The sequence below is a fragment of the Lepisma saccharinum genome, chromosome 5, assembly GCF_977018435.1.
Source record: "Lepisma saccharinum chromosome 5, izLepSacc3.1, whole genome shotgun sequence".
Classification (NCBI taxonomy): Eukaryota; Metazoa; Arthropoda; class Insecta; order Zygentoma; family Lepismatidae; genus Lepisma; species Lepisma saccharinum.
The window spans coordinates 9,115,487-9,131,827 of NC_139233.1; the positions used below are offsets into that span (position 1 = coordinate 9,115,487).

At 35.5% G+C, this 16,341-nt stretch overlaps 1 protein-coding gene across 2 annotated transcripts in view; it reads left to right on the top strand.

The window, feature by feature from the left end:
• Positions 1–364: 364 nt before the first annotated feature.
• LOC145988197 (uncharacterized) overlaps positions 365–16,341 on the top strand; it is a 33,202-nt gene continuing 17,225 nt past the window's right edge. Inside the window, exons 1-6 of one of the 2 annotated variants that reach the window (XM_083123033.1) lie at positions 365–505; positions 4,796–4,847; positions 8,292–8,348; positions 9,718–9,765; positions 12,763–12,825; positions 13,808–14,001. In XM_083123033.1, the coding sequence (XP_082979159.1) occupies positions 470–505; positions 4,796–4,847; positions 8,292–8,348; positions 9,718–9,765; positions 12,763–12,825; positions 13,808–13,818 (267 nt within the window). In that variant the 5' untranslated portion in view covers positions 365–469 and the 3' untranslated portion in view covers positions 13,819–14,001. Of the gene's footprint in view, positions 506–4,795; positions 4,848–8,291; positions 8,349–9,717; positions 9,766–12,762; positions 12,826–13,807; positions 14,002–16,341 lie in introns of those variants that run through there. The other variant, XM_083123031.1, reaches the window with a different exon arrangement.

The following is a 16,341-nucleotide window of genomic DNA, read 5'->3' on the forward strand; positions in this document are numbered from 1 at the left end:
ACTTGTATAATATGCAAAATATAACGTTAAGAAATCTTACTATACTATTATATTACTTAAACCACGCATGTGGGTGAACAGTGAAAATATTTTTTTAAATAAGTGAGAACATAAATTTCTTACTACGGAACGAATCTCGGCAAGGCGTTATAGCCTATTTCTTCGGGTATTCCTTCTTTATGCATTTTAGCTGTTGCAAATGAACATGAACTTTTGAGAGCAGATCGATAATTAACTAATAATATATTAGAGTCTAATCTAGTTAGAAACACACCGTGAACTCTATATTTTAAAAAGTTGCTTAGGATGAACAGTGTATTAGAATTTTTCATGATATAAAACGCAAACAGGCGGAACTGAAAACAGTGAAATTATCCTGAGCATATAAGTATAATAACAACCAGGCCTGTATCACTCACGTTCGATTGAGGTTTGGTGCAGATTTGTGCTGAGTTGTAGAACGATCATCATGTCGAAGTTAATGGTTTCATTCTTGATTCTAACGGTAAAGTACTGACTTCATAATTCTTGGTCTATTGCTTAATAAGAGGAAGCAACATTGTGATAGCTTCTATTCATATTGCACTGTTAGAATTAACATAATCTTGGGTTAATATTTTATTTCCGACCCAGGAAGCCTCCTGGGTAGATTGGTTGATCAGGCCTGATTTATATTTTTCAAAATTACTTATAAATTGTAATAATTAATAACGTGCAAATAATATTTGCTGATAATATTGTGGTAAGAATATACAAGAAAACAACAATAATGTTTTCATATCAGGCATGCCGCCTCAACTTATGCAAACCTGATGGGGTAAAATTATCCTGATTTATTTATTTATTTTAAAAGTCCTGAATACAGAAAAATCCGTTTTACGTCAGGACATCAACCGGAAAAGAAATAAACAAAATAATAAGATGTTCACATACACACACACACATACACATATAACAAGAATAATAACAACTAGGGCAAAAATAATATTATTTACACTTCAGCTGCTTTATGCACGCCGTTCTGTAAGTCTGCTTTGATAAATGGAAGCCCGGAGCGTCTTTTAATGAGTTGTAAATGGTTTGTAGCCTGTAGAATTGGTTTGAATTGGTGTTTTAAGTCCACTTTATGCACAGTAAGGCTAATCGGGACTGGACCTACAGTTTAAAGTGGGATCCGAACCACTTGTGCCTCCACCGGGTATCGAACCCGGGACCCCTCGATTACAAGGCAATGACGCTACCACTGCGCCATGGGGGAGGCCCACTGTAGCCTGTAGAGAAGTGATCTTTGTTCTAAAGATAGCTTTGAAGATTTAATGTAAAAGAAGTTGTTGCATTTACTGTTGGGACGTGGGATTCTGATATTAAGAAGTGGCAAGAGTTCGCTGGTGAAAATTTGTCCATTCATGATTCTGAAGAGTAGTGTTAAATCTGAGAGTTTACGGCAAAGAGAAACGTCATGAACTTGTAGGGATAGAATTTCTTGCTTGGAGAAGTTTGCAAGGGTTGGGCATCTGATTCTGACTACTTTGTTTGTTTTCTTTAAATTGCTTTCACATGCCATTGACCAAATACAGGAGTCATATTCAAGAATAGGAACAACACACATTGTAAAGTAGGTTTTGAGGGCAGAAACTTGTGTTATGTCTGTAAATCTGTAAATTAGTCCAAGTGTTTTCATCGCTTTCGAAGTCATGTAGTCTATGTGATGGTTGAAAGTCAGTTTGCTATCAAAAATGACACCAAGATCCTTGTGCTGTCGTACGAACGGAATAACCTGGTTGCATAACTGGTAGGATGGCGCTGAGCTATTGGATTCTAGGGTAAACCTAAGGTAAACGACGAAGAGCAACCAGATATGATAACCTTTTGCTTTCTATTGTGCAAGTAAGATGAAAGTAGTTTGAATCTATTTGATAATTTGTGGATGAGTTGCGTGTGAGAGATAGAGTCAGAGGCTTTGGAAAAGTCTAAGTATACGACATCCATGTCTTGCTTGGCATTCATGCAATTGACCACTTTGGTAAGCAAGCAAGCAAGGTTTGTGTCACAGGAAGCATGAGGGAGAAATCCGTGTTGAGTGGGAGAGAGGAAAGAAAAAACATGTGCAAGGATACGATTAGAAATGATGTTTTCGGCTAGCAGTGCAAGTGCAGGAAGTAACAAAATCGGGCGATAGGAAGTAGCATGAGCTTTGTTTCCGTGTTTGAGAATAGGTACTATATTTGCTTGCTTCCATGTACGAGGAAACACACCTTCGGAAAAGCATTTATTAAAGATTGTGCTTATTGGTTTGGATAGAATATGGGCTAAATGTTTCAGAAATATCGCAGGAATATCATGAGGAGTGGTAGCTTTGGAACTTGAAACAGATTTTAATAATTCTTGGACTTCATTGCAATTAGTTGAGATTTGAAAGAGTGTGTAAAGAATTATGGACCTGACTTCCGGTAGTGTGGTAGCAGCGTTCTTTGTAAAGTTACTATGAAAGTACGAGTTAAAAAGCGATGAATGCTCATCCTTTGTAGAAGACTTACCGTTCCAGGAGACTTGAAGGGGAATACGGTCATGTTGCCGGCATGAGTTAATTAGCGTCCAGAATGTTTTAGGGTTTTTAGCAGCACTTTCTGTTACACTTTGAATATAATTATTATAGTCCCTTTGAATTATGCTTCCTTAAGTAAGTAAAAGTGTTCAGTGTATGAACGTTCGGAATTTGTTTCCACAGGATCCACGCATTCTTTTTGTTCTTCAGCGTAAGATTAGTCTCTTCAGTATACAAAACTGGTAATCGGGATGTTCTTGTTTTCCTTAGGGGCACGTGGTCTTTAATTACAGCCTGCACACAGTCCACGAGGAACTCCACTGCTTCTTCTGCTGGGAGAGGGTCCATCATTGTCCACGGTAGAAGGCTGGTGACAAGAGAAAGCTGCTCCCAGTTGACCCTTTTCCAGTTGCAGACAGGTCTGGAGGAGGGGGAGGGCCTGGGGGCTTTTCCAGGGCCTTGGAATTCGGCATGCACGGGGGTGTGGTCCGAGGTGATGAATTGCTCACCGGGAGTGGCCTTGACCTTTGTGTGCGAGGACAGCAACAGGTCGAGTGTTTCTGTGCGTCTTGTGTGAAAATCTACAAATTGTTGAAGTCCGATCGCCTTGATGTAATGGTCGAGAAACAACCTGTCGTCATTGTCTGTGCAGAGGCCAGAGTTCAATGATGACCATTTTATATGAAGGTTAAAATCACCCATAAGAATAATGTCCGTTTCCTTCATAGCATTTAGCACAGAGTCCAATAATGTTGACAAGATTGCAGTCCCAGATTTAGGGGGTCTATAAAAACAACCGATTAAATGTTTTTGTGAGCCTATATTTACCTGAGTCCATATTAACTTGCATGACGTTTCGAGATACAGACGTCTGATGGAGGGCCACTTGTTGTTTACGAGTAACATAACTCTGCCTCCACGTGAACTTCTATCGTTACGGAATACCTGAAATTCGGTCAGGGGTATTTCATTATCGCCGATCATTTCACTGAACCACACTTCACTGAAACCAATCCCATCGTACTCGTTAAACTCGCTAAAGAACATTTGTAGAGTCGGTAGCTTTTTAGTTAGGCTTTGCACATTTTGATAGTATATTTTCAAACCAGACTCATCACGGGAAGCCACCTGGGGACCGGGGTTGACAATTGACATGAATGTCGCCTGCTAGCAGAAGGGTGAACGCAGCTACCAAGAGGCCGTGTTGGGCCGAACCACGTGGCTGGCGGGAAGCCTTGTTCTTGCGGCTTCCTGAAACTGTCCATACGAGGCTCCGATCCGAACTCATGGACGAGAAAGAAAATCGCCTGTAACTAAACGAGCAGTCCTCCACACACTTGCAGTTATCCGGTATTTCATGTCTCGCAATAAAACGAATCCACGTCACAAATAACACAAACATAATAGCACGCAAACAACCCGAATACAGTTTAAATTTCGGAGCACTAAATGCGCGTGCATCAGTCTTCTGCGCCGTCCTTGGAGTTTACACATTAATTCAGGCTCAAGGAATAAGAAATAGATAAAATATTCGTTTATTGTCGACCAGTGAAGTCTAATCTGTAAATCTGAGGAATGTATTGCCATGACTAGATAAATATGATTCTGAATGCACAACTTGCATTGCGTTTTCATCAACCAGACCTGTTCCACCTCTTAACATAGCCCGTAGAGAGCCTGTTTACATCCGACGTCATCATTGGTAGGTCATGGATCACAACATTATATCAGCACCACAGTCAGATGATAACACCATATTTCAATATATTTCATCTGCGCACACGCATTCAAACAGTGCCAATCTTCAGCCCATTCAACATATTTGCGACTATGATAACGATGTGTTGCTGCTGTTGTTGTTGAGTTGGTGTTTTAAGTCCACTTTATGCACAGTAAGGCTAATAGGGACTGGACATACAGTTTAAAGTGGGATCCGAACCACTTGTGCCTCCACCGGGTATCGCTACCACTACCATTGCGCCATCGGGGAGGCCCCGATGTGTTGCGATCCATGACCTACCAATAACGGTGTTGCATGTAAATCATCCCTTCACTGGCCTTGCAATAAGAGGACATTAAACAGACACGACAATAGATATTGTAAGCTACTGATCATCTTACTTACAATAACTTTAAAAAATTCATAAACATCTTGTACTTCATTCATTGCCATACAAACAACTGAATAAATTAACTCCTTATGATAATATTTTGTGAAAGTTAAGTGTTTTACTATCTTCTCTATTTTAGGTTTTCATGATTGGACTAAGCCATTTCTATGTTGAAGCACAAATTGGAGGAAGTTAGTGAAACGTCTCTTAGTATTTTCGTAATTCTTTATTCGTGTATTTTTAAACTTTTCATTTTTTTAAATCGTTTAAAAAATATTAACTATGGAATGTTATATCGATTATATAAATATTTGGCATACATTAATTGTGGTGAGCTTATTGGAATTATGTTACTCTAGCCTACAATGTAACAGTCAAATTGAAGTAATGGTTTCTTACTGCCGTCAATTTCCACTGCTTTTCAACTACCGTAAAGACTGTTTGGCTCCGTGCCGATATCTTACACTCTCGATTTCACAAACATTTAAAATATTTTCGTCAAATAAATAAGTTAATTGTAACAAAGGGAGTTTCTAAATAGCGCGGAAGGTATTTTCTTACATCTACGGCTACGAAACTTACGTTTCTTGATACTGAAGTTCCTTACGTACGTAACGTCTATACGGCTTTTCAGGGCTTCCATAATAGATACTTATGGGATGGGATAATTTGCAACTTCTTATTTGTATGATGGTACGGTAGGGTCACACTTATTGCACAACACTTGAGCAGCCTTGTGTTCTGACGTCAGACGAGGAATGCATACGAGGTTAGGTTAGGCCTGTTAGGTTAGGTTCCATTAGCATAAATACAATTAAAAATTATTATTTAGGCTAAGAGAACTAAATCTAGCTAGCCTAACCTGACAACGTAGGCATCTAGCCTACAATTAAATATATTTATCCCGTGACGTCAGTACACAAGGTTGCTCATGTGTTGTGCAATAAGTGAGACCCGGCACGGGTCGGGGAGGGTAGTATTCTGTGGAAATGGACAACAAGGACTTTTGACATACAACTTACTTCTCTTTTGGACTTCCAAATTAACTTCGACCCGCAATTCAGTCTGTACATGAGATAAAGAGGCAAGTTACATTTGAGGTTTAATTTCAGCCTTATTTCTTTGGTACCTAAATGTGTCAGTGCGAAAAATAGTATTGGGGGCAGGTGGCTCCTGCCAGTTTCTAACATACCTTCAAAAGGGACTCTATATAGAAAGGCGGGGCCGCGGTAGCGGTAGGAGGCGGTAGGTTAATTACCCCAGGGGCGGAGCCCGGAATCGGTGGGAAATTTGAACACAGCAACCACCTCACAACTTCAAACAGCTACATCTCAAATTCAAACGGCTGTACAGTCGTAAATACTTGTTTCCGCGCTCCAAAATGTTATTATTCACAATTAGCAGCATATAATCTTCATTAAAAAAATCACCTGCGAAATCGAGGTTGTAGGATTTCGAAACGGACCCGACTGTTTTTTTGGGTATCGGCCATTACATAATTAACCTAATTAAAGTAATTTTAATGATTCAGTTTTTAGAAAATTATTTATTGTGCACGCAACTGTAATCGTAGAATACAGTAAACTGTAACGGTAGAATCAGTGGTGAATCGAGTCACTATCCTGCGATTAGGATGTCAAACTTCACGTGCAGGAATGTCATAGACATCAAATTGTAAAATCAAAACTAATATTTTAAAATTGTGCCTTATCTCTGATATGCAATTAAGTTAAGTTTAAATTTCGATAAGACTGCAAAAAAGCAGGGGACCACCATTCCACAGCAAACTCTTGATTGACTAACCGATAAAATAGCTTCAACAAGTTCAAATTCATTACAATAAATCCCCGATGCACTGCAAGTGTCCATTGTTGAGTTTCAATGAAATGCTGTTTTATTATATGTTACTACAGGGTGTCCCACGAACGGCGCAACTGGGAATTAAGAGTGGCGTTACTTTGTAACCGAAACCTGTACATACATAAGTCATACACCAAATGTTAGCCCTGTCCAAGTAGATATTTTTAAACATAGAAACAACAAACGGGGTGCAGTGCTGTTACTTACCTACTCCTGGCAACTTTTTCACCATAATTTTCATTTTCTTTTTTCCTGTTTCCAGTATTTCCATGTCATAGACCATCACTAAACACACCTTTTGTTGCCTTCAAACATCAACAGTGTTGCAACTGTACCTCATAATTTTTTTAAAACACCCATTTGGACCAGTACGCCTTTACGAGGCATTTCAGGATTGGCTATACGCGAAAACGATCGGTTTTCTTCTCTGAACTATAGATGGCGAAATAGTCCACCTACCCAAGGTGGAAATTGACGTCCAAATTTCCGTACGAATGTTTGACATGCAATTTTCCATGCTTTGTGGAAAAATAAATTTACACTTTCACTTACATTTGGCAATAGTGCATGAACAGCACTGCACCCCTTTGTTGTTTCTATGTTTAAAAATATCTACTTGTACAGGGCTAACATTTGGTGTATGACTTATGTATGTACAGGTTTCGGTTACAAAGTAACGCCACTCTTAATTCCCAGTTGCGCCGTTCGTGGGACACCCGGTAGTTATAAGTTATCAAAATAGTCTATAATTACCTTACCAATTACATTGTTCCAAAGGGTGTTTCTAATTTTCCTGTATTACTTTTGTTCATAAAATCATAAAGGTAAGGATGTGAGTGACTGTGAATAATTACATAGTACTTTTTTATTTTTTTAAATATATCTGCAGTTCTATATAAACAACGAAGAAAGTTGTGAATTAATAACGAAATGGTTTCTTATAATTTAGTGATAAAAATGAATGGACTCGTACCCTCCTCCATGTTAGGCATGGACAAAGCAAGGTTAATATTTATTATTTATGTTCTTTCTTTTTTAATTGTACACAGGTTGGTTGTGTCCCCAGATACTGATCACAACCTACATTAAAGTCAATTAATTTTAAAGAAACGATTCGTTTATAATAATCCAAAACGATATATTTGAATAATTAGCAACATTTAGAAATTAGTCATTAGTAATAGCCACAAAGATTGTGATGATGTTGACTTATTTGTGGAATGTTTTCCCAAAGAACTTAGCTCGTTATCTACAAGGTAATTCCAAGTTGAACAAAAGGTTTGAACAATAGACAGGATTGGTAACGGATCTTCATCGTTCAGGTAGACCTATATCTGCACTGAAGAAGAAAATCCTGAGATTGTAGCACCAAGAAAATCAACACCAAAAGCTATCCGAGAACATGACATTCCCAGAACAAGACGGCAAAGGATGCAGAAAAAGTTCAATTTGAGGATATACACTCCTACTTTACTTCAAAACTGTTTCACGTTAATGATATATCAACTGATCATTCTGTATACAAATCTACATCTCCTTCGATATACCTTAGGTTGTAACTCACAGTGAGTGCAGCAGTTTTTCAGAAAGCAACATGAATATGTTTAAAAATTTATAAACCATTAAATATAAGACTAAGTGAAATTAACACATTTGGAGAAAGTAAAGTTTCTTACCAGTAATATGTCAGGTAACATACTAAATGGAGCATGTTGGGGAAATTATTTTATCTTAAATATCTGATAGTATTTTACAATGTTTATAATTCTTTGTAGATGTTGATATTGATATTCAAAACAAATGTACGAAATGTGGACGTTACCTTGAGTCCGGTAAGTATTAATAAATGTACATTAACTATAAAAGTATCATCTAAAATTATATATTTTACAACGATATGAGTGAACTGTTTTCATCAATGACTTAGATTTAAGCTCACCTTTCACATTGAGCAAAATTAATTTAGATGATAAGATCAATTTTATCTAAATTCATTTACAATTTAATGCAATATGAAGATATTACAGTACTCACTGATATATTGATGAATTGTCGATTCTAGGATTTGTTGACATTTAATAGAATAAATTACTTTAAATAAAATGGTTCAATAGAATATTAGAAAAGTCACACACCATCAGATATACCTATAAGATTTTCCCATCAATAACAATATTTGAAAGCGTTTTCACACGTCTTGCGTTTATGTGATTAGAATAATACATTCTAAAATTGAAATTTAAATCCGGAAATATTTTAAAACACTAACCCACTTAATGTATAACACAAATATTTGTATTACAATACTTATTTTAACCACATTGATGTGTTAATTAAAGATAATTGCATCATAGAAGTTGTGTACATATACACAAATTAAGGAGCATATCAAATGTTTAATTCAACTTAATACTTTACAATTATAGTTGATAATATTAGAAGAGTTATTATTTTAAACAATACAAATATCAGCACAATGATAATTATATACTATCTTCTTTTTTTGTCAGAAAAACATTCCCAAAAATTTTGTGTTTATAAAACATGAATACGTAATGTGTACATAAAAACACATATTTCACAACACTTGACATATCGTATTTTTGTATTTTAGATGGGAAATAGTGCAGATGCGATGTGTAGCCCACATCTGCTACTCTCCATGATGCTGAAGATATTCTATGAAAACAAATTGTTTTGCTTTAGGAAAGAAACAAACTAATGTATTCTAAAGATAAATTCAATATTTTCTTGATTTTTCACTTGTACGTACAATAATGTAGAAAAGTTTGAAAAAATGAATATTTTTGATCAGCAAATATCACTCAACTTTTGAAGCAGTAATATGATAAACGTGTAGTATCGCAGCATATATGCTCCCCCTCCCTATACACACATAAACGATCTGTTACCATAGAGTTATTATTGGCACTGGATGGAAAAAAGAATTTTATAGGCTGTAAGCTTTCTTCATTCCAAAACATAACAATATAGAACATACTGGTGGGTGCCTTCGATGCCGGCACCTAGAATTTGTATATTATGAAAAACTCACCTTTTCATTCATTCACAACAAGGATCAAATCCCAGATAAATATGCGATCAGTGTGGATGATGCTTTGAGTACAATAACTTTTGTTATTTTTTGGATAGATTTCTTCAAATTTTCAATCTTGAAACGTTGTAAATTTTCCATTATAGGACGCAGCTTTGTGAGAATCGGAAATAGGGTCATACCTGTAGATGACGGTAAGCAGCGCTTTCTCGTATATAAAGTATCATACTTTGACTTATTTTCTCAATGTATGACTACAAATGAAATTAGAATTATATTATTATGAGGTTCAGTATTGCTCGAGCTACTATCTTATGCAGGATGAGACACTTGAAATTTTGTGTTAAAAAGTTCAACAATTTGGAAGTAGGCAACTTTTCCAGTTTCTCTTTGATAACATTAACCCTCTCTTACCCGATTTGTTATTTTCGATTTTCAACTATCAACATATTTGTATAAAAAATGAGGATCAATTACATGGTTCCCTATGGTGTTTATGATGTTCCTGTATTAATTTTGTTCATAAAATCATAAAGATAAGGATGTGTGTTCCGACAAGCAGTGATGGAAGTGACTGTGAATAATTAGTTATTGTTTTCTTTTAATTATGGAAGTTTTTGTAACTTTTATGTATCTGTAGCTCTATACAAACAACAAAGAAATCATTTAAACAATAACGAAATGGTATATTGAATTTTAGTGATAAAAATAATTGTGGCCTCGAATTCCCTTTCCTCTCTCTCCAGTGTCAGTTAAGTAAGTTTCTTCTTAGCCATGAATAAGGCAGGGTTAATATTTATTTTTAATGTTTATCTTCTTTAGATGTACACAGCTTAGTTGCGTCTCATCATATACTGAACACAACCTATATAAAATGTTGTCAGTCAATTTCTTAAGTAACGAGAATCTTTTTCTATTCATTTAAAAGGATTTATTTGATTATTTACAAAAAAATAGAAGTTAGTAATGACCACAATTACAATGATGATGGTGACTCATTTCTGTAATGTTTTCCCAAAGAACCTACCTCTTTATCTACAAGGTACTCCCAAGTTTAACAAAAGGTTTTGAACAACAGACAGGATTGGTAACGGATCTTCATACTTGAGGTAGACTTATATCTACACTGAAGAAGAAAATCCTCAGATTATAGCTCAAGGTTCTTACAACCTCCAAGAAAATCAACACCAAAAAGGTATCCTAGAGCATGACATACCTAGAACAAGACGGCAAAGGATGCAGAAAAAGTTCCATTTGAGGCAATACACGCCTACTTTACTTCAGAACTGTTTTACCTTAATGTTATGTCAACTGAATTATAGGTCGCCCTGTATACAAATCTAGAGCTCCATCGATATAATTTGGTTGTTAAGTCAAAGCGAGTAGAGTACATTTTCAGAAGGCAACATGTATACTAAAAAAAACATATACCATTAAATATAACACTAAGTGAAAATAACACATTTGGAGAGAGTAAAATTTTCACAATATACCTAGGTATATATTTTTATATATAAAATATTTATTGGTTGTGGACAAAATCCATGCACCAGTTAACAATTTATCAATTGGTATTATATACATGTATGCACATAATATTTACTCACAATTATTCCTTTCATAATAAATAGTTACCAAATTGCATTACACTTTTACAGAATTATATTCGACCTATTAAGTTATTTTGTAAGATTATAGATTACCGAGGATGAAGGTGAAGTCAGTAAACAAGGCAGTGTCAGTGCCGCTTGATGTCCACTCTTGTACAATTCCTGTAAAAATGGTTCTATGTAAGTTTCATAAAGTTTGCATTGAAATATAATGTGGTTTGGAGTTGCAGCATATACATTGTATAAACAAACTGGTGAAGTCACTAAATTCTTCTTGTAAAGGAGAGCTGCAGCTGCAGAGCATTATAGTTGTGAGGGAACTTCGGGAGAGTTGAATCTGTTTAAACCAACATTCCTTTCGAATTCTTTCTTGTATAGAATAAGAGGCCTTACCGCATTGAGTGCCAGTATGTATCCACAAGCTTTGCCAGTCAGTAAATAGTATTTCTTTAGAGTGTGATTCCAAAACTACGGACGGAAACTTTATTGAAAGCGGCCGTTGGATTGTTTGATTCGCTGCATATTTTGCCAAAGTATCTGCTATATTGTTCCCTTCTATTAAAGAATGTCCAGGTGTCCAAATAAAGTTGATATCATATCCCAATCTCGTTAATTTCAGTGTGAGGTTTCTTATGTTAACAATGTACCATTCCGTATGACATGACTATGATGCAAACTGTAAAGAATTTAGCACAGAGGCTAAATCGGTTGCAATTATAACAGAATTAAACTTTTTTCTCTTGTACATAAAGCAATGCCTGTCGTTATTGCGAAAGGTTCTGCAGTGCAAATGGACAGATACGATGGCAAAGGAAAAAAGTTTGAATTCTGCAGAATTATCACAGTAAAATGCTGCTCCTGTTTTTCCAGACGTTGATTTTGAAGCATCTGTATATATGTGATATTCACATTGTAATTTTGACTGTATGTAGTCTTGATATATATTATTTGAAATTGTAGGGATTATCTTCCTGAAATCTCTACTTGGGTAGGCAGGAAAATGAATTCTCGTGGGAGATGATATCAAATTAAAGTAATCTGTCATGAAGTATGGTGCATTAGGGAAACAAATAATATTAGCATGAAATTTATTAATGTCCTTATAAGCATAATATAGTATAGGTAATCTGGATTTATATTTTACTCTACGTCTGTTGACGTCTAACAGTTAAAGTTTTGGTATGATTGGAGATGTTGTGTTGACAATTTTCTTAAGTGAAAATTTGCTCGCAAGATATTTAACTCTAAGTTTGTATGGTGGATATCCCACTTCTACGAAAGTTGCTTGTTTTGGAGTTCCTTTCCAAAGGCCATAAATCCTGCATAAACATATTGGATAGAAGATAGCGTGTTAAAAGCCCAACTTAGATTATCATTGTACATAAAGAAACCTTACTCTAGTGTTGAGTTTAACATCTGTTTATAGACCTGAAGTAATAATTTAGGATCAACACCCCACTTTTTCTAAAATTTTCACAATAATGTCTCAGGTAACAAAGTAAACGGATCATTTTGGGTAGATTAGTTTATCTTTAATATCTGATAGTACTCGTATTTCATAATGTTTATATTTACTTGCAGATATTATTATTGTTATTGCTGATCCTCATTCACCTAAAAAAAACCAACACGTTATGGGACACAGTAAGTATTAATAAATAGATATTAATGTTCTTTACATGTAAAAGTATCATCTAAATTTACATATTTTACTACTATATGAGTGAACAGTTTTCATCACTGACTTAGATTAAAATTCGCCTCTCCACTGAGCATAATTACTTTAGATAATAAAATCATTTTTATCTAAATTCGGATACGATTTTATGCAATATGAAGATATTACAGTACTGAGTTATATATTGATAAATTCTCGATTCTAAGGTTTATTTACAATGTAATAGAATATATTCCTTAAAAGAAAATGGCTTAATAAAATATTGAAACCACCCAGCATGAGATATATAAAAATTTCCCATCAATAAATACAATATTTACAACCATTTTTATATGTTTCGCATGTATGTGATTCGATTAATATATTCTAAAATTAAAATTTTATTCCAGAAATAGTTAAAAAGCTAACTTAGTTAATAATTACCACAACGTATGTTACAATTATTTTTTTAATCACATTAATGCATTAATTAAAGATAATTGCGAAATTAGAAGTTGTGTACAGATATTCAATAATTAAGCAACGTCTTAAATTCAACTGAATACTTTAAAATTATAGTAGATCATTTTAGAAGACATATTATTATAAATAATACAAATATCAACAGAATATTAGTTATAAATCTTCTTTTATTCTGTCAAAAATACAGATTTTGTGTTTAAAACTTGAATATGTAATGTGTACATACAATAATAGGTATTTCATAACACCGCGGACCCCGTGGCGGAGTGGTTAGCACATCGCGCTACGACGCCAGGGGTCCCGGGCTCGAATCCTGGCCTGGGCATGGATGTTTGTGAGTATCCATTCATCAATTTCATCATATCATCACTCATCCCCATTTACGCAAATCAGCCAAAAGTGGCACAAAAAGCGAAATAAAATGAAGCAAATCAATCAATCAATCAATCAATATTTCATAACACTTGACACATTTTTATATTTTAGATAACAAATAGTGCAGATGCAATGTGGAGGACACTTCTGCTACTCTGCATGATGATGAAGATATTATAATGTGAAAATAAATTATATTTCTTCGGGAAAGAAACAAATTAATCTATTCCAAAGAAAAATTAATTTTTTTCTTAATTTTGAGTTGTACAACAATGTGCTAATAAAGGAATATTTTGAACAGCAAATATCACTCAATTTTTTAAACAGTAACATGATAAACGTGTAGTCTCGCAACATGGCGTGAAAGGAAATGTTTGAAGTTTAAATGTACAGTGCGATGCATATGTATTGCTTGGAACATTGTCCATGACTATTTTCATGCTATTTAATGCTCATTATATTGAAATAATAATAATAATAATAATAATAATACAAAATACTATTACAACACTAACATGTAATTCAGTAAAATAGAGGAGGTGAGAAAAGTGAGACAGGTTGGGCAATTGAGTCTACCCTAGCTAAATTGCAGACCACGACAGGAAATGACCCCGGAAGAAGATAGTTGGTGTCATAGGAGCTGGAGAGGCTGTGCGTGAAGCAGTTGTACGCTCCATTGAAAATATACGATTTTATAGATATACAACTTCCATCTCTAGAATAAATCGAGGCACTTTTGGAAGGGTACAAGATATGGGAGCTGAAATGGAAAAGGAGAAAACTGGACAAAACAATTTTGTGTCATAGTTGCAGATAAAATCAGCTTCCTGTAAGGGTTTTTGACAGTTATATTGCCACTAATCTGAACACACGATTTAAGTGATTTAGAACATTTGTCTGGTGAAAGTTATTTGCCATTTTCAGTGCTCAGTTTCTGTATCTGTCTGGTCTCATTTGCTCCGCCCGGAGGGGCAAGTGCGTCCATTTGCAGACATTTTTTCTTTCAATTTTTTAACAGAGTAGTTAATTATTTTTTGTGTGTTTGAACCATACTGAAACGTTCACAACTGTCCCACGTGTAGATTGGTAAAAGTTTGTTTCTTCTCAAATAAATCATTAAGAAGGACCAATAGTTTACAAAGTTTTCCTTTCGGCGTTAAAATATATTTTCAACCGAACATATTCCATTTTTATGACCATACAACTGCAAACAGAAAATGTTAATCACAAGTAGAAAGTGGATTACCAGATTAGAAAAAAAAAACTATTAGGTGAATGGTTTACGTTGCCGAAGGGTAGACGAGAGGCAAGAATAGCGCTGGCAATGCTGAATTTCATCACCGGTGCCCGCCCCTACTTACAATTTCTACCAAACGAAAAAGAAAAGTTTTTTTCTTTTTTAAATCTTCTTCGACGAAATGGCGGAAGATATTGGCTTTGTCGATTATCCAAGCTAAAATTCATTAAAAATTACTTGAGAAGCACAATGATCAGAGTGAGAGCAATCTGGCTCAAATACTAGACCTGGCCAAACTAGCACACAAGAATTTTGCTTCAATGAAAAAATGCACAGGACTGGTAATGGGCATTTGACAATATCGTAATTTTTGTAGTAACACTTCACTTTCATATATAATTATAATTATAATAAGGGTGTCCCAAAAGTAACTGAGGATTTAATTTAAGGAAAAAACATTTCATATATGTATTTGTTGGCAAAGTTATTACATTATATGAAAGAGTGAACATTCCCATTAAATGTGGAAGAGAATATCTGACAAAATGTCCTCCATGACACATTTGACCACAAATTCTTTTTACAATATTCTGAATCACCTTTTCGCATAACTGTGACTCAATGCCGTCGATAGCTCATTGAATTTCTGCTTTCAATTCAGGAATCCTTGTTGTCTTTGCAGCATAAACTTTGGACTTAATGAATCCCCAGAAGAGAAAGATCGCACGGTGTGAGGTCGCCCAGTTGTTTCATTTGGGGCGCTTCTCCTATCAAAAATGTCAGGTAATTTGCCCACAGTTTCCGTACTTTTAACGAATTTTAATGATCGTCACTCGCTCCTTCGTCATCTAGCGCTCCATATTCACTAACCGCAATGTTTTTCCTACAACATGTGACTTCTCCGAACGCTGCCAACCCTGCGGGGGAAACATGGCGTATCAGTTTTTTACATTGATTCATTGAATTAATATATTGATGAGATATAATGAGTGAAGTAGAGAAGAGGCTCGTTTCATGATCTCTTTACACTGTTCATTAACCTGTCGTCTACGTCGACTGCCTCTAAGTTATCCCAGGAATGCGCTGCATTTCATAAAGCCTCTGTACTGGAGTTATACGGGAGGTGACGAAAGTACACCTCGCCGGTAGAGGACTGGAGGAGTAATATCCTCTAGTCCGGCAGGAGTATAAAGCATAAGGTCCGGAAGGACATCGCTCTCAGTCAACTTACAACTACGATCGATATACTTAGTACGGGATAACGGGAAGAGCGCATGTCAGAATCGAAGCGCGGACTCTGACAAGTTGTGGACACGACTTGCGTATTCGTCTAGGACAGGATTATTCAAGAACATCGGGCAGGTATGATAAGTGTGGAGAGAGTAATTCACTCAGTTATAACTCATCT